This window comes from Eriocheir sinensis, chromosome 59 (assembly GCF_024679095.1).
Source record: "Eriocheir sinensis breed Jianghai 21 chromosome 59, ASM2467909v1, whole genome shotgun sequence".
Taxonomy (NCBI): domain Eukaryota; kingdom Metazoa; phylum Arthropoda; class Malacostraca; order Decapoda; family Varunidae; genus Eriocheir; species Eriocheir sinensis.
The window spans coordinates 1,041,646-1,058,512 of NC_066567.1; the positions used below are offsets into that span (position 1 = coordinate 1,041,646).

Sequence of the window (16,867 nt, forward strand, 5' to 3'; positions counted from 1 at the left end):
AAGGGAGAATATGTAATATTGAAGGAGTGAGAGAGAGGAAAAGAAGAGTGGGAGAGTTGGGGAGCTTGTGTCAGGGAGGGAAGGAGGGAGAGAGAGGAAAAGAAGGGAGGGAGAGTTGGGGAGCTTGTGTCCGGGAGTGAAGGAGGGAGTTCATGGCACCTTCCTTTCTATTTCTAACACCTTCCTTCCTCTCTAACACCCTCCCCTTCATCCCCTCCATCAGGCAACTCCAGCGGGGACCCTACCAAGACGCGGGCCAATGGATGTTCGGCATACGTGTCTTTCCTGTTCGAAGAGGGAGCCACTGTGACTGCTTGTGTCGTGCGATCGCGTCTCACACACAACGGACATGACCCCACCAACAGGCAAGGAGGGGGAGAGGTTGAAGGGAGTGAATAGGCAAGGTGGAATGAGTGGAAGAGACTAGGAAAAGACGGAGGGTGGATTAAGCTGGAAGGGGTCAGGGGGGGGAAAGGAAATGGATGGAACTTCTACCATTTCAATCATTCCATTACTCAGTCGTATCATCCAATCAACAGGGAGGAATCACGCGTCAGCCGCATTGACCTCTCCCTTCGCTTCATGATCGAGGGGCGGCTGAGTGCGGGGATGCGGGTCAGCGAGGTCATGGGTGAGGTCGCCAAGTGGAACAAGACTCAGGGTTACAGCGACCACCACAATCGGCGCTTCTTCCCAACACGACAAGACATCCAGCAAATCGCGCTCTCCCTACGGCGTCTCCAGCGATCCCTACACCCCAGTCAAGCCCCCCGGAGGAAGACGAGGCAGTACGACACCCCAGGGAAGGACGGTGCGACTAGGGTGCTGAGGGGGGAGCTGCGGGAGTGGTGTGTGTTCCATCAGACGAGGACAACTGCTGGTCCGTCCCCGCGGCCGCTAGTTGTGGTGTTGCAGAGTGATGCGATGAGGGATGTGATGGTGCGATTCGGGGAGGAGGTGCTGTGTATTGCGAGGAACTATGAAGGTGTGTGTGTATTTACCTAGTTGTAGTTTTCCAGGGCCTGGGCTTTAAGCTCGTGTGGTCCCGTCTCCATATCTACATTTATCCAACTTTTCCTTATAGCTTTGCACACTTCTCGCCGATACTGCATCCTCACTTAGTCCATTCCAAACCTCTATATTTCTTTATGTCTCTCAAGCATCTTCCCTTCATCAACTTTTTACTATGTCCTCTTGTGCTCCTGGTGGTAATTCCTTCTTCTTGTAGTAACTCCTCATTATCTACTTCTTCCATTTTGCTCAATAATTTATAGATTTGCGTTAGGTCTCCCCTTTCTCTTCTTTGTTCTAGTGTTGCTAAGTTCATTTCCTTTAGTCTTTCCTCGTATGTCAATATGTGTGTGTGTGTGTGTTTTTCTCTCTTCTTGTGTGCGTGTATGTGTGTGTGTGTGTTTGTGAGTGTGTATATATGTGTGTGTTTCAGTCTTACACCCCTTCTCTCTCTCTCTCTAGGGATGTGACAGTATATATGTGATAATGTGTCAAAATTCCTCTCTCTCTCTCTCTCTCCAGGGCTGCGTCAGTATGGGTGTGCTGTGTATGTGTTAGCAGTGCGCGACGGGGGGGGCGGCGCGCACCCTGGGGCGTATGTCATCACCAGCAATGATGAGCCGAAAACCTTCACCAAAGCACTACGGGAACTCCTGACACACTGCCCCCTCATGCCCAGGTAGTCTTCTTCTTCTTCTTCTTCTTCCTCATTGTCTATTTCTTCTTCCTCCTTCTACTACTGCTTCCATTTCTATTCCTCCTCCTCCTCCTCCTCCTCTTCTTCTTCTTTCTCCTGTTGCCATTTCTATTCCTTGTCTTATTCTTATTTACAGTAGGGAGGAAAGGGAAGGAGGAAGGGAGCTTGTGTAAGAAAGGAAAGGGAGGAGGAAGGGAGCTTATGTGAGGGGGAAAAGGAAGCATTTAGGGAGGAAAGGGAGCTTATGTGAGGGAGAGAAGGGAAGCAGATAGGGAGGAAAGGAAGCTTATGTGAGGGAGAGAAGGGAAGCAGATAGGGAGGAAAGGGAGGTAAAGGAAGGAGGAAGGGAGCTTATGTGAGGGAGAGAAGGGAAGCAGATAGGGAGGAAAGGGAGGTAAAGGAAGGAAGAAAGGAAGCTTATGTGAGGGGAGAGAAGGGAAGCAAATAGGTAGGAAAGGGAGATAGAGGAAGGAGGAAGGGAGCTTACATGAGGGGAAAAAGGAAACAGATAGGGAGGAAAGGGAGATAAAGGAAGAAGGGAGGGAAGAGAGAGAATTTATACCAGAGAGAAAGGGAGGATAGAGGTACTTGTTATCTCACCCACTCTCTCACTCACTCACTCACTCACTCTCTCACTCTCTCCCTTCCTCAGAGTCGTACTAATGGACCAGGAGCTGAAGGGTTTTTCTGAGGCTCTGGCAACACTGCTTCCAGAGACCACCTTCCTCATCCCTTGGTACCAGGTGGCCCAGGTAAGTTGCACAGGTGACCTTCTTACCTGTACTTTACCTGTTGACCTGTGAAAGTGAGAGTGATAGAGTGAGTCAGACAGAGAGAGAGAGAGAGAGAGAGAGAGAGGAAAATATAGAAGGAAAAAAAGAAAAAAGAAAGGAAAAAAAAAGACTAGCAACATTTTTATAATTTCATCACATTTTCTCATTTCTTCGTGTGTGTGTGTGTGTGTGTGTGTGTGTGTGTGTGTGTGTGTGTGTGTGTGTGTGTGTGTGTGTGTGTGTGTGTGTGTGTGTACGTGCTCTCTGCCTCTCTCCCCAGCAGGTACACGCATGGCTGCAGAGTCAGGTGTCCGATGACCCACACCTGCGGAGGATGCTACTTCAGTGCCTGCAGGAGCTGAGGGGCTGCAGCACGGTGAGGAAGGGGAAGAGGAGGAGGAGGAGGAGGAAGAGTATGTGGAGCTGACATGAGAGGAGGAAGAGGAGGAGGAGGAGGAGGAGAAGAAGGGAAAGAAGAAGAAGGAGGAGGAGGAGGAGGAAGAATATGTTGATCTCTCATGAGGAAGGCATAGAAGGAGGAGGAGGAGGAGGAGGAGGAGTGATATGGAAGGGAGGCAGTTGTGGTAAGGAGGAGAAGAAGGGAAAGAAGAAGATGGAGGAGGAGGAGGAGGAAGAATATGCTGAGCTCTCATGAGGAAGGCATAACAGAAGAGAGGAAGAGGAGGAGGAGGAGGAGGAGTGATTTTGAGGCAGTAGTTGTAAAGAGGAGGAGGAGAAGAAGGAAGAGAAGAAGAAGGAAGAGGAGGAGGAGGAGGGATGTGAATGGGAGTAAGATTATAGATAGAGAGAAGTGATGAAAGAGAGGAAGAAGAGGAGGAGGAGAAGAGGGAGAGAAGTAAAACTGTAAAAAAAAAAAATAGGTGATTATATTAGAGAGAAAAAGAAGGAGAAATCGATAGGCCTACAGATGAAGAGAAAGACAAAAGAAGATCAGAAACACACACACACACACACACACACACACTAACAAACAATTACACCAACAACCAAAACACACTCATTCAACCTCATCAACCACAAAACACAACCTTCATTCACACACACACACACACACACACATCCATCCCTTCACTCATCCTTCCGACAGAGGGACGCACTGATGGAGGGTCTGGCCGGCCTTGGGGAGCAGGGCGGGCTTGAGGGCTTCACGGACATGCTCTGGGCTGACTGGCTGACGTGTCCCGCCCTGTGGTGTGACTTCGGTAGGGCGGGAGTGTGGGAAACCAAAGCCCGGTCTGTTATGTACGAGAGGTTCTTCTTGAGACTCCCGCACCAGCTCCTGAAGGGACTACACAGCCGGAGGAAGCTGCCCGACCTCCTGAGGCTCATCGCGGAGAACGTGACCCAGCGGAAGAAGTGAGTCCAGGGTGATGATGGGTGATGATGATGAGGAGGAGGATAGTGATGATGAACGAGTATGAATGTTTTAAAAATGAGAAGGGATGGTGAGTTTGATGATGATGGAAATAGAATGAGGAAGTAGAGAAAGAGAGATGATGGTGATGATAGAGATGATAAAAGAGAGAGAGAGAGAGTAAAAAGAATACAAAAAACAAGAAAAATAATGATAAAATGATGATTGAAAAAGAGAATCCAAGAGAGAGAGAGAGAGAGACTAAGTTCCTGTTTTCCATTCCAGTGCTTCCGAGGGCCTGCTAGACATGTCCCTGCTACTGGAAGGGTCTGCAGGGGAGCACGCCAGGAGCCTCCTCAAACAGGGATGGGGGGAGCTCGTAACTTGGCAGGGGGAGTGGGTGGCTCACGTCCCCTGCCACACCCTTCTCGAGACCTCCTACCGGATCACCCTGCCAACCATGGAGTGTGAGTGCCCCTGTCTCACCCTGGCGGGGCCCTGCGTGCACCTCTGCCTGGTCTCGACCCTGGCGCAGCTCCGGCAGGGCCCCTCGCTACAGGACGAACGGCAGAGGCTGGCAGAGGAGGCGTTGCAGCAAGGGAGTTATCTTCTGGAAGGGGGGATGTGTGTGGTGTTCCATAGCGAAGGTGTGTGTGTGACAGGGGCCGGCGATGGTGCGTGTGTGTGTACGTGTGTGTCAGACGCCCTTGGGACACCCTGCATTGGCGCCCTGTTCCTTGGTCTGGCAGGGTTGGCAGGGGAAGGAGACCCAACACATATCCCTGACACCCTACCCAGTCCACCTATCACATCACTCAAGGAAGAACCAGACCCTTCACATCTTCATCAGCCCCTCAAACCAGACCCTTTAACCATTCACCAGCCCAAACCAGCCCCTTCATCCCTTCAACAGCCCAAAACAGCCCCTTCAGCCCCTCTCCAGCAGCCCCTTATCCTCATACAGACTCACACCGGCCTGCCAGTCCCCCAGACCCCTGAGACCAAGGACGCAGACCACAACCCATCCTTAGACCATCCTGTATCCTCCAAAGACCTCATCAAGAAGCTACATGACTGGGCTGCCTCAAAGGACTTCAGAGACTCGGAGGTCCTTCAAAGCATCCTACGGGCGGCCCATGATGCTGTTTTTGGAAGTCCTACGCATCCTACGCTGACCTCATCCCCTCCTAGACCACAAGCCTCAGGGAGTAGGAAGTTGAGGGCAGTGGTGAGGCCTGTCAAGAGGAGGAAGAAGGAGGAGGAGGAAGAGGAAGAGGAGGAGGGGTATCTGTGGTTGCCTCCTCCCAAAGTGACTAGGAGTGGACGGACTGTGAGAAGCAAGGAGGAGCCAGACTTTGTGACCTGAGGAAGGGAGAGGAAGGGAGGGAGAGAGGGAGAGGAAGGGAGAATGTTACAGAGAGGGAGAGAGGAGGAGGAGGATTTTGTGTCACAGGGAGAGAGTAAGGGAGAGAATGAGAGGAAAGGGAGGAAGGAAGGGAGAGAATGAGAGAAAAGGGAGGAAGGAAGGGAGAGAGGGAGAGGGAGAGGAAGGGAGAATGTTGTAGGGAGAGAGAGGAGGAGAAGGATTTTGTCAGAGGGAGAAAGGAAGGGAGAGATTGAGAGAAAGAAGGGAGGAAAGGAGAGGAAGGGAGAATGTTACAGAGAGGGAGAGGAAGAGGAGGATTTTGTCAGAGGGAGAAAGGAAGGGAGGAAAGGAGAGGGAGAGAGGGGATTTGTCAGAGGGAGAAAGGAAGGAGAGATTGAGAGAAAGGAGAGAGGGAGAGGAAGATGCGGATTTTGTCAGAGGGAGAAAGGAAGGAAGATTGAGAGAAAAGGAAGGGAGGAAAGGAGAGAGGGAGAGAGGGGAATTTTGTCAGAGGGAGAAAGGAAGGGAGAGATTGAGAGAAAAGGAAAGGAGGAAAGGAGAGGGAGAGAGAGGAGGATTTTGTCAGAGGGAGAAAGGAAGGGAGAGATTGAGAGAAAAGGAAAGGAGAGGGAGAGAGAGGAGGATTTTGTCAGAGGGAGAAAGGAAAGGAGAGGGAGAGAGAGGAGAGGAGAGAGAGGGAGAAAGGAAGGAGAGATAGAAAAGGAGAGGGAGAGAGAGGAGGATTTTGTCAGAGGGAGAAAGGAAGGGAGAGATGTGATTTTATAGGGAGAGGAAGGGAGAACATTACAGAGAGAGAGAGAGAGAGAGAGAGAGAGAGAACGTAGATGTCCGAGAGAGAGAGAGAGAGAGAGAGAGAGAGAGAGTTTCGGTGTTGTATTATAAAGAAGAACAACAACAGTACCCAACCATTGTGCCATTATCATCACCACCATCACCATCCCCATCATCACCACCCCCGTCATCACCATCCCCATCATCACCACCCCCGTCATCACCATCATCACCAACTCCATAACACCATTTTCATCATCACCATCACTATTATTATTATTTCTATTATTATTTAGCACCCATTATCATCTCCATATCGTCACCACCATCATCTTTTACTAATAATTTATCTTGTTTCGAACGCTCAAGTTTAAAAAAGAAAATAATGTCTACTACTGCTTTTATTTCGCCCATTCTTACATTATGTTAAAGAAATAATAAGGAGGAGGAGGAGGAAACAAGATAAAGATAAGAGAAAGTAAAGGAAATAAGATTTGACCTAAGCTGATAAGAGGAAGCCGAAGTCAGAACCAGAATGAGATAAACACATTACAATATCCCTTTTTACCTTCTTACTGGACATTTAAAGGATCGCTACCATAAGAAAATCAAGCATTCAACCATTCAAAGATAAAACTAAGCATAGATAACAAGCAAATCATATCAAAATCAGCATAAATGAGGTTAAAATTAAGTTGAAGCCAGAGCCATGGACAGATATCAGAGGAAGGAAAATGGATGTTGCCAAATTGTCGAACTTAGCCTCATATATCCCAATTTCCGACCCATAAACTGTCTCCTGTACCCCAATAACCAGATTTATTTATATTTCTCGTTAAAATCTTTAATTACTGATAGTTTTTGGCAATGATTAAGTGTCAAAAGCTTGTCAAAATAAAGAGAGGGAAATGGATGTTGCCAAATTGTCGAACACTGCCTCATATATCCCAATTTCCGACCCATAAACTCACTCCTGTACCCCAATAACCAGATTCATTAATATTTCTTGTCAAAATCTTTAATTACTGATGATTTTGGGTAGGTATTAGTGTCAAATATTAATCAAAACAAGGATGATTTGGCACCGTTGGGAAGGATGGAGGAAAGGGAGGCGGGGAGGGCGAAGAAAAAATGTCCTGCAAATTCTTTCCCTGTGATGCTTCCTGATGTGATCTCCGTGCTCGTGTACCTGCAGGAGGCTGACGGAGGGGTGCAGGTGTTAATATATGGTGATGAGGGGCCGCTGCGACTCCCCAGAAAGAAGATAGGGGGAGATGAAGAGGGGGACACCATCACCACGACAACGATCAAGGTGAATATTTGTTGATTTTTCCTTGATTTTCTTTGTTTTGTTGATTGTGAGACTTTGATTGTGTGTGATATATAAGTGTGAGGGATTGTGATGCTGGGAGATTGCTACTACTACTTCTACTACTACTACGACTACGACTACGACTACGACTACTACTACTACTACTACTACTACTACCACCACCACCACCACCACCACCACTACTACTACTACTACTACTACTACTACTACTACCAATAATAACACTAATCCCACATTATCCATTATCAATACAACCTCTGACCCCATACCACACAGGCGCGGGACACCTCACTCACAGCCTTGGCCCAGAGCATAGCGGCGGCGGCAGCTGGCCTCCCCCCGCCCCCCAGGCTGCCACAGCTGCTGCAGGTGACCAAGGTGTTCGACCCCCTCACGGCACGCCATTACCAGCACTATGTCTTTGCCTTCCCCCTCGACGCTGTGGCCTGGAGCAAGGTGAGCCGTGTGATTGGTGTTCGCTGTCTTGTTTTGGGGTAATGTTTTTATTTTTTTTGTTTTTTGTTATTTGCTGGGTTTCGTATTTGTGTTTGCTGTGTTGTATTTGTTTCATTTTATTTGTTTATTTATTTTATTTATTTATTTGTTATTTATTTCTAGTTAAATTCCTCCCTTACGCACTATCTCCCAGGTTGAGGTCGGGCCCGGGCTGCAGAAGACTAGCCTGGAGAAGCTGCGCACATCCTCCGTGGAGCGCCGCGAGGTGGTGGGGCTGGTGGAGCGCATCGCCTGTAGAGTGCCAGGTGGGTCGCCTCAAGGGAGTGGCCACCAGAGTCAAGGGAAAGGCCATCAGATTCAAGGGAAAGGTCACCAGTGTCAAGGGAAAGGTCACCAGAGTCACTATATCACACCCTTGCCAAACCTCAGTACCTGGTTCTTCTATGTATGCCAAGTGCTTCCGTGAGTGCTTGCTTAACCCAGTAGCTGCGGGGACCATGCTTCTTAACGGTCCCCCTAAGCGAGAAAAATGAGAAAAAGTCATCACTCACACAAACCATTTCATAATATATATCAAAGCATTTGTGATCAGTTTATGCATCATCTATTTTTGGGGGTTTATATCATGGCACAAATTTGGCCCGTCACTGCTACACGGTAAAGCCACAAATTTGGCCCGTCGCTGCAATACGGTAAAGCCACAAATTTGGCCCAATTACATAGATGAAAACCACCCTTCACAGCGCTCTCTCATCCGTCACAGGTGCGCAGCTGAGGGAGGTGAGTCCAGGGATGCTGTGGCAGGGAGGCGACACAACACAGGCGCATGAGGGGGCCGCTGAGGGACAGACGATGGAGGAGCTGCTGAGGTCGCCAGGATACAGAGAACAAGGTGCGGACTCCATGCTGAGGGGCTTGTTGTGTTTGTGAATCTTATTATTTATATTGTTTTATATTTTATTTATTTTATTTTATTTATTTATTTATTTATTTATTTTTTTTTTTTTTTATTTATTTATTTATTTATTTTTTTTTTTTTTTTGTGGCATGGAAGACAACCGAATCATCTTTTTTTTTGGCTTTTCTTCCTTCCTATTGACCTGTTTTTTGTGCTATTCCAATGCCGTTCCTCTCCTCCTCTGTCTCATCTTCCTTTCCCTCCCATTCATCCTTCATTTCTGTTCCTCTCCCCACAGACATCCTTTCTTTGGCGCCTTCACGCTGTTCCTCTCTTCCAATTCCTCTTTATCCTGCCATTCCTTCCTTCCTGTTCATTCCATTCCTGTTCCTCTCCTCCAGTTTATGTTCCTTTTCCCTGTTGTTCATTTCTGTTCCTCTCCCCACAGACATCCTATCTTCAGGGCCTTCGCACTGTTCCTCTCTTCCAATTCCTCTTTATCTTGCCATTCCTCTCTTCCTGTTCATTCCATTCCTGTTCCTCTCCTCCAGTTTATGTTCCTTTTCCCTGTTGTTCATTTCTGTTCCTCTCCCCACAGACATCCTATCTTGGGCGCCTTCACGCTGTTCCTCTTCCAATTCCTCTTTATCCTGCCATTCCTTCCTTCCTGTTCATTCCATTCCTGTTCCTCTCATCCAATTCATCTTCCGTTTCCATGCTGTTCATTCCCGCTTTCCGTTCCTCTCCCCCAGACATCGAGCTCATCTTTGGGGCGTTCGTGCGGTACAGTTACCCCTACATCACCGCGTGCTTTGCCGACGTGAATCAGCTGTTGATCGACCTGGGCTGGCTGGGGATGGAACGGGACATCTTCAGGTACGGAAGGGGACAAGGCGGATGGAGTAGAAAGAGCTATGTCCTGTAATTGCAGTAGAAAGAAAAAAAAAAAGGCCTTCTATTACCTCCCTATATTATTTCCTCAGGGCCCTGGATAGACAGCAGACTGGAGAGCTTTCCCTTGAAGACTTCGTGCAGGGTATAGTGGCGATGGACCCCATGACGGCCCACGGCAAGCGACCCGGGGAGATCAGGTCGCGATACATCTTCAAGTGAGGCTCGGACGGTCTTAACTCACCCTGTTAGTGTGTGTGTGTGTGTGTGTGTGTGTGGAAGGTCATCTATTTTGTTGTGTTAAGAAGCAAAGGGAAAGAGAACAAGAACATATCATTAGGTTTCAAGGGGGACATTGCTATTTTGTTTGCCCTGTTAGTGTGTGTGTGTGTGAAACAGAGAGAACAAGTGCATATCTAAGTTTCAAAGGGGGGCTATGATGCTATTTTGTTTTGAGGTAATAGACACAACGATTAGTAAGTAAGGAAAGAGAGAGAGCAAGTCCATATCTAGGTTGCAAGGGGGGGCTATGATGCTATTTTGTTTTGAGGTAATAGACACAACGATTAGTAAGTAAGGAAAGAGAGAGAGCAAATGCATATCTAGGTTGCAAGGGGGAGCTATGATGCTATTTTGTTTTGAGGTAATAGACACAACGATTAGTAAGTAAGGAAAGAGAGAGAGCAAGTCCATATCTAGGTTTCAAGAGGGGGGGCTATGATGCTATTTTGTTTTGAGGTAATAGACACAACGATTAGCAAGTAAGGAAAGAGAGAGAGCAAGTCCATATCTAGGTTGCAAGGGGGGGCTATGATGCTATTTTGTTTTGAGGTAATAGACACAACGATTAGTAAGTAAGGAAAGAGAGAGAGCAAGTCCATATCTAGGTTGCAAGGGGGGGCTATGATGCTATTTTGTTTTGAGGTAATAGACACAACGATTAGTAAGTAAGGAAAGAGAGGGAGCAAGTCCATATCTAGGTTGCAAGAGGGAGCTATGATGCTATTTTGTTTTGAGGTAATAGACACAACGATTAGTAAGTAAGGAAAGAGAGAGAGCAAGTCCATATCTAGGTTGCAAGGGGGGGCTATGATGCTATTTTGTTTTGAGGTAATAGACACAACGATTAGTAAGTAAGGAAAGAGAGAGAGCAAGTCCATATCTAGGTTGCAAGAGGGAGCTATGATGCTCTTTTGTTTTGAGGTAATAGACACAGCGAGTATTAAGTACCTCCATGTCGCAGAGTCTATGATCGGGACAATGACAACGTGCTGAAGGAGGAGGATGTTCAGCGCCTGGTGAGGGACGTGGCAACATATCAAGGCCAGGACCTCACCACTGGGGTCTTCAAGGAGAGGACAAAGGCTGCCATGGAGTGAGTACAGCTTGTCTTTCCCTTGTTTCTTCCTGAGTGAGTACAGCTTGTCTTTCCCTTGTTTCTTCCTGAGTGAGTACAGCCTCTTTGGATTCTTTTTAGGAGCAGCGAGTAGCGGGCTTTTTTTTATTAATGTTTACTTTTTTGTGCCCTTGAGCTGTCTCCTTTGCTGTAAAAAAAAAAAAAAAAAAAAAGCTTGTCCTTACCTTATTTCCTCCTTTTTTCAATCATTTTTTCTTTTTATTTCTCTTTTTCTTTTTTTACAACAAAGGAGACGGCTCAAGGGCAACAAAAATAACAAAAACAAAACAAAAAAAAACAAAGAGAGGTTTTAGTCCTCGCTACACATCCTCCTGACCTAAGAATCCTTCGCTTTGTGTCCTGCAGGGTGTTTTCCGCGTCCGAGAGCAAAGCCGTCAGTCTGGAGTCCTTCCTCTGCGCTATCGGGACGCTGCAGTTTCGCGGGACGTCGCTGCTGTTCCGCGCCTCCACTGCCATCATCCCTCACCTGGTCTGCAAGTACGGACTCATCAGCGCACGCCGGAAGAGCCAGCAGCGGGACTCCCTCAGCAAGAGCCAGGGGTCGCCGCGGAGCCTGAAGCGACTGAGGAAGGACGCCAGTAGCCCGGTCCCCTCCACTAACAACACTACCAACGACTCACCGAAACCAGAGAACAACCACACTGCAGAGGACGGGAATGGCGATAAAAGAGTCGATGGTAGTGTTGGCATAATGGAGGTGGACCAGGCGCCGATGGAAGCCCACATGCAGTCTCTAAGCAGCAACTCCCAAGCCTCCATTCCCTTGAGCGACGGCGCGTTCCAGAGCCCTGCTAGCCGCCCTTACACCCTCGCACAACACACTGTCAAGGTCCGACGGTCCGGCCAGATCATTGATACACAACTTCTCCTGGACATGGAGCGCGCCGGCGAGGTCTCGGACACTGGGTTTGATGTCGAGGAGTCCCCAATACCCCTGGACAAAGCAGCAATGGTCTCAGCTAGCAGGACGGCACGGCATTTCGATCGGTATCTCTCAGTGGACGCGTTCAACACCAAGTCGCTTCCGAATGAGCTCGTCTCGGCGCTACGCTTCTTCGAGCACGGCAGGAAGGATAAGCCGCCTCTGGATTGGGGTGAGGTGGACCTGGTGAAGCTCGGTCAGTATATCATCTCGCTCTGTGCTGGTATTCGTGCTATCTTCGAAAGCGAGCCGAGGATGTTGGTTCTCAGCTCCCCCTGCTACATACTAGGTGAGTGCCCCCCTTAATGAGATTGTTTTCTTTACTGTTTGTGGTATTTTGGGCTTTGTATTTTCCTTCCCTTCCTTCCTTTTCTCCATTATGCTCCTTCTTCCTCTTTCCTTTTCTTCTCATTCTTCTCCTTCCTTTTCTTCTTCCTCTTCCTCCTCCCTCTTTCATTTCCTTCTTTTTCTTCTTCCTCCTCCTCTCTTTTTCCTCTCTTTCTTTTTCTTCCTTCCTTTTCTTCATGTTCTTTTTCCTCCTCCTTCTCCTCCTCCTCTTTCTTTCGTTTCCTTCCTTTTCTTCCTCCTCTCCTTTTTTTCATCCCTCCTTCCTTCCTTCCTTCCTTCTTTTCCTCCCTTCCTTCCTTCTTTATTTTGTCCATTTCTTTTCCTACTTTCTTCCTCTGTTTATATGTTTCATGCTGTGTAACAAAACTCCTCCTCCATCTTCTCCTTCTCCTTCTTCTTCTGCTTCCTCTTCTTCTCCTTCTATATATTATAATCCCGAACTTCATCCCAACAGGCGACCTTCATGGGAACTACCGGGATCTCATATGTTTTGAGAAGGCGCTATGGAGGATTGGACCCCACCTGACGCCCTCGAACTTCCTCTTCCTGGGTGATTACGTGGACAGAGGAGAGTTTGGGATCGAGGTATTTTTTGTCCCTTCTTCCTTTCTTCCTTCATTTTCATTTCGTTCCTTTTCTTTCTCCTTCCTTCCTTCCTTCCTTTCCTGGCCGGGTTGCAGAAAGGGGTTGAAGATGGATATCCCTTCACTGGTAGCCTGGTCACACACACTCCCAGGTCTTTCTCTGCCTCTGTGGTGGATAGTGGAGTGTTTCCCATGTGGTATTGGTGTGCTGGATATCCCTTCACTGGTAGCTTGGTAACACACACTCCCAGGTCTTTCTCTGCCTCTGTGGTGGATAGTGGAGTGTTTCCCATGTGGTATTGGCGTGCTGGATATCCCTTCACTGGTAGCTTGGTAACACACACTCCCAGGTCTTTCTCTGCCTCTGTGGTGGATAGTGGAGTGTTTCCTATGTGGTATTGGTGTGCTGGATATCCCCTCCCAAGGTGCAGGACTTTACATTTTCCTTCAGTGAATTGTAGCAGCCACTTTTTGTTCCATTCCTGTAGCTTGGTGATGTCTTCTTGTAGGAAATGCGCAGTGAAGGGGTTAAAGATAGGGGGATGATAGAGAGAAGGAGAAGAATTAGAACAAGGAAGAGGAGGAGGAGGAGGATATGAATGACAAGAACCTGAGATGGATAGGACAGCAGTTAAAAAGGATAAGGATAAGAAATAGTTTAGCAGTTCAGAAAATATGGCAGCTTGGTGATGTCTTCTTGCAGGAAATCCACAGTGAAGGGGTTAACCCAGTAGAAGCAGGGATCATGTTTCTTAATGGTCCCTCCAAGCGAGAAAAAATGAAAGAAAATCACCCCTCACACAAACCATTTCATAATATATATCAAAGCATTTGTGATCAGATTATGTATCATCTATTTTGGGGGGTTGATATCACGGCACAAATTTGGCCCATCGCTGCTACCAGGTTAACATCTATTACTTCTCCAGGTGGTGACGTACCTGTTCGCCCAGAAGCTGCAGGCGCCCACCAAGTTCTTCATGCTGCGAGGGAACCATGAGGTGCGGGACATCCAGAAAGTGTTCACCTTCCACAGGCAAGTGTCGGGTCCTGCTGGAAGGCCTTGGGTACGAAGACTCACCTCGGCAGTGTGTGTGTGTGTGTGTGTGGGTGGATGGGTGGGTGTTCCTTTGTGAATTGAGTCTATGTGGGTGTGGGTGTGTGTGTTCTGTAAATAGTCCTTTCAAGAGCTTTTCTTTGGTTTTGGGAAGGCCTTGTGTACGAAGACTTACCTCGGCAATGTGTGTGTGTGTGCGTTCCTTTGTAAATTGAGTGTGTGGGTGTGGGTGTATGTGTTCTGTAAATAATCCTCTCAAGAGCTTTTCTGTGGTTTCTGTGAGCTTCCTAAACAACATTGAAAACTTTAGACATGGTGTTGTGTTGGTAGCAGTGGGTGGACTAGCCAGTGATACCAACCTAACCAACACTGGAAACTATAGACATGGTGTTGCTGTGTGAGTTAGGTTGGTAGCAGTGGGTGGACTAGCCAGTGATACCAACCTAACCAACACTGGAAACTATAGACATGGTGTTGCTGTGTGAGTTAGGTTGGTAGCAGTGGGTGGACTAGCCAGTGATACCAACTTAACTAACATTGAAAACTTTAGACATGGTGTTGTGTTGGTTAGGTTGGTAGCAGTGGGTGGACTTGCCAGTGATACCAACCTAACCAACACAATACCCCATGCCTAGATTAAGCTCAGATTGCACTCAGTTGACTCAAGGGTGTTCGATCTTGTGGGTGTTTCTCCGTGCTGTGTTACGTAAATGACTATTATGTATTTCTATTTCTTCTCTATTATGTATTTTTATTTCTATTTCTATTATGTATTTCCTCTCTATTCTATGTATTTCCACCTCTGCAGCTACTCCGTCTGTTCTATCATGTATTCCCACTTCTCCGCCTACCGTGCTGTGTTACGCGGATGACTCTATTATGTATCTCCACTTCTCCACCCACCCCCAGCTTGTGTTGATTGGCTTGCTTTGTGTTGCAGCGAGTGTCTCAGTAAATTTGGGGAAAGCTTGGGACAGAGTGTTTGGGAGGCCGTCAATAATGCGTTTGATCACATGCCCCTCGCTGCGGTGATTGACGAGCAGGTGAGTTGACGAGGCGTTTACCTGTGTTGTGGTGGCGATGGTGAGGTGTCTTGGTCTCCTCTTCCTCTTTTTCTTCATCGTCTTCTCCTTCTTCAGTAATGTTGTCTCCTCCGCCAGATATTGAGTCTTGGCTTGTCTTGTTATTTCTACCCTTGAACTAATAATCGCAGTGACTTCTCGACGCTGAAAATAACACAATACATACTCAGTTACGTCCGAGGAAATAATTGTCAGACGTTATCTCTTTATTTTATTTTTTATTTTCCCCCGGCAGATATTGATCCTTGGCTTGTCATGTTATTTCTACCCTTGAACTAATAATCGCAGTGACTTCTCAACGTCAAAAATAACACAACACATGCTTAGTTACGTCCGAGGAAACAAATCTCGGACTGTCTTATTATTTTTTATTTATATATTATTATTTCCCCCCGGCAGATATTTTGTATACATGGCGGGATTCCAAACATCGAGGGCGGCCTGAGCGAGTTGGAGAAGATCCCGTGCCCGCTGCGGAACCCCGAGGTCGAGAGTGACTTAGCGTGGCAGGTCATGTGGAACGACCCCATCGCGTAAGACCACAGATTTGTTCCTCTCTTGCTCCGAGGGTCTTGCTGTATTTTGAGTCGCTGGGATGATCTACAGTAACCTTTGCCTTTGTTCATGTAAGAGGGTGCTTGTATAGCCTAATATAGGTTGTCCATACTTGTTTAATTATTCATTCATTTGTTGACTTGCTTTCAAATCCACTTCCCACCTTCGTTTTGTAAGTGTGACCAAGAACCAATTGTCGTTTCTCCTTACTCACTACCCAAAGTCTACCAGCATTATTTGATCACCACCCAGTTCCTTCCCTTAGGCCAGAAGACATGACCATTCTCCCATCACTGTATCATTCGATCACCCACCACTCCGTCCCCTTCCACAGGCCAGAGGACATCACCGACACTGTGGTGGAGCAGCTGTCCCAGAATCACGGGTTTGCCCACAACGCCAAGAGAAACACGGCCTGCGTCTTCAACCGCACGGCCTTTGTCAGTTTCCTGCAGAAGAACGGCTTGACTCACGTGGTCAGGGCACATGAGGTCAAGCAGTCGGGCTTTGAGGTATGAACGGAGTCTGCGTCGTTTGTCCTGTAGCTCCGAAGGTATTTGACTAGGCCCTTCAGAGACACACACAATATATATTTACCTCCTTATGTATCTCTTAACACACCCACTCCACCTTCCTTACCCGCTAACAGCCTTCAGATATACACAGACAAGACACAACTCACAATCCACCAGTACTTAATCTTCCTCACTGGCAATGTTAATCACTTTTCCTTCATTCCGGGGGTGTATTTTTCCCTTCCTCTCGTTCTCAGTTGCAGCATGAGTGAATATGTCTGGTAGTTTGATCGTGAAAGTCTGTTAACACCCCAGTAAGAACGCTTTGCCCCCAGATCCAGCAGGGCGGCCAGCTCATGACGGTGTTCTCGTCGTCCCACTACTGCGGCGGGAGCAACGAGGCCGCCTGCATCCTCCTGGACAACCGACGCATCCGGGCGATCAGGATAGATACATCGTGAGGGGGCCGGAAGGTTATGTCGTACTGGGAAAGCGTTACATGGTACAATTGCCTTTATGTTCTGTTAGGAAAAGTCTATGTGAGGGAGGTGGATAGATAGGATAGATACGTCATGATGGAAGTGGATGTTTATGTCGTACTGGGAAAACGTTATATGGTACAATTGCTTTTATGTTCTGTTAGGAAAAGTCTATGTGAGGGAGGTGGAAGACTTTATTTTTCTTGTACATGTAAAGTATCATATGGTACAATTGCCCTTTAAGTCTGTGAGGGAGGTGGAAGACTATATTTTTCTTGTACATGTAAAGTATCATATGGTACAATTGCCCTTTAAG

General features: G+C 47.5%; 2 protein-coding genes and 1 long non-coding RNA gene across 5 annotated transcripts in view; all 3 read left to right on the plus strand.

Annotated features, from left to right (window-relative positions):
- The window catches only part of LOC126985268 (uncharacterized), a 6,448-nt gene extending 926 nt beyond the window's left edge, over positions 1-5,522 (plus strand). Inside the window, exons 2-8 of the mRNA XM_050839901.1 lie at positions 224-365; positions 540-985; positions 1,534-1,690; positions 2,361-2,460; positions 2,762-2,857; positions 3,590-3,858; positions 4,142-5,522. Of these exons, the coding sequence (XP_050695858.1) occupies positions 224-365; positions 540-985; positions 1,534-1,690; positions 2,361-2,460; positions 2,762-2,857; positions 3,590-3,858; positions 4,142-5,222 (2,291 nt within the window). The 3' untranslated portion in view covers positions 5,223-5,522. The remainder of the gene's footprint in view (positions 1-223; positions 366-539; positions 986-1,533; positions 1,691-2,360; positions 2,461-2,761; positions 2,858-3,589; positions 3,859-4,141) is intronic.
- A 1,587-nt stretch (positions 5,523-7,109) lies between these two features.
- LOC126985272 (uncharacterized) lies at positions 7,110-16,859 on the plus strand. Of its 2 annotated transcripts, XM_050839905.1 has the most exons (15): positions 7,110-7,326; positions 7,624-7,803; positions 7,997-8,108; positions 8,567-8,695; positions 9,454-9,577; positions 9,685-9,810; positions 10,836-10,967; positions 11,355-12,220; positions 12,734-12,864; positions 13,793-13,903; positions 14,865-14,963; positions 15,402-15,535; positions 15,892-16,069; positions 16,408-16,735; positions 16,808-16,859. In XM_050839905.1, exons 1-14 carry the CDS (start codon positions 7,111-7,113, stop codon positions 16,531-16,533), a joined length of 2,664 nt encoding a protein of 887 aa, XP_050695862.1. In that variant the 5' UTR covers position 7,110; the 3' UTR covers positions 16,534-16,735; positions 16,808-16,859. The 2 variants fall into 2 exon arrangements, with proteins under 2 accessions (XP_050695862.1, XP_050695861.1); XM_050839904.1 differs by lacking the exons at positions 14,865-14,963; positions 16,408-16,735; positions 16,808-16,859 and having other exon boundaries at positions 13,793-13,899; positions 15,892-16,040.
- LOC126985281 (uncharacterized) lies at positions 9,827-10,765 on the plus strand. 2 transcript variants are annotated; one of them, XR_007738457.1, is made up of 3 exons: positions 9,827-10,291; positions 10,387-10,516; positions 10,610-10,765. It is a non-coding gene; the product is annotated as an uncharacterized LOC126985281 (long non-coding RNA). The 2 variants fall into 2 exon arrangements; XR_007738458.1 differs by having other exon boundaries at positions 10,387-10,479; positions 10,573-10,765.
- Positions 16,860-16,867: the final 8 nt, after the last annotated feature.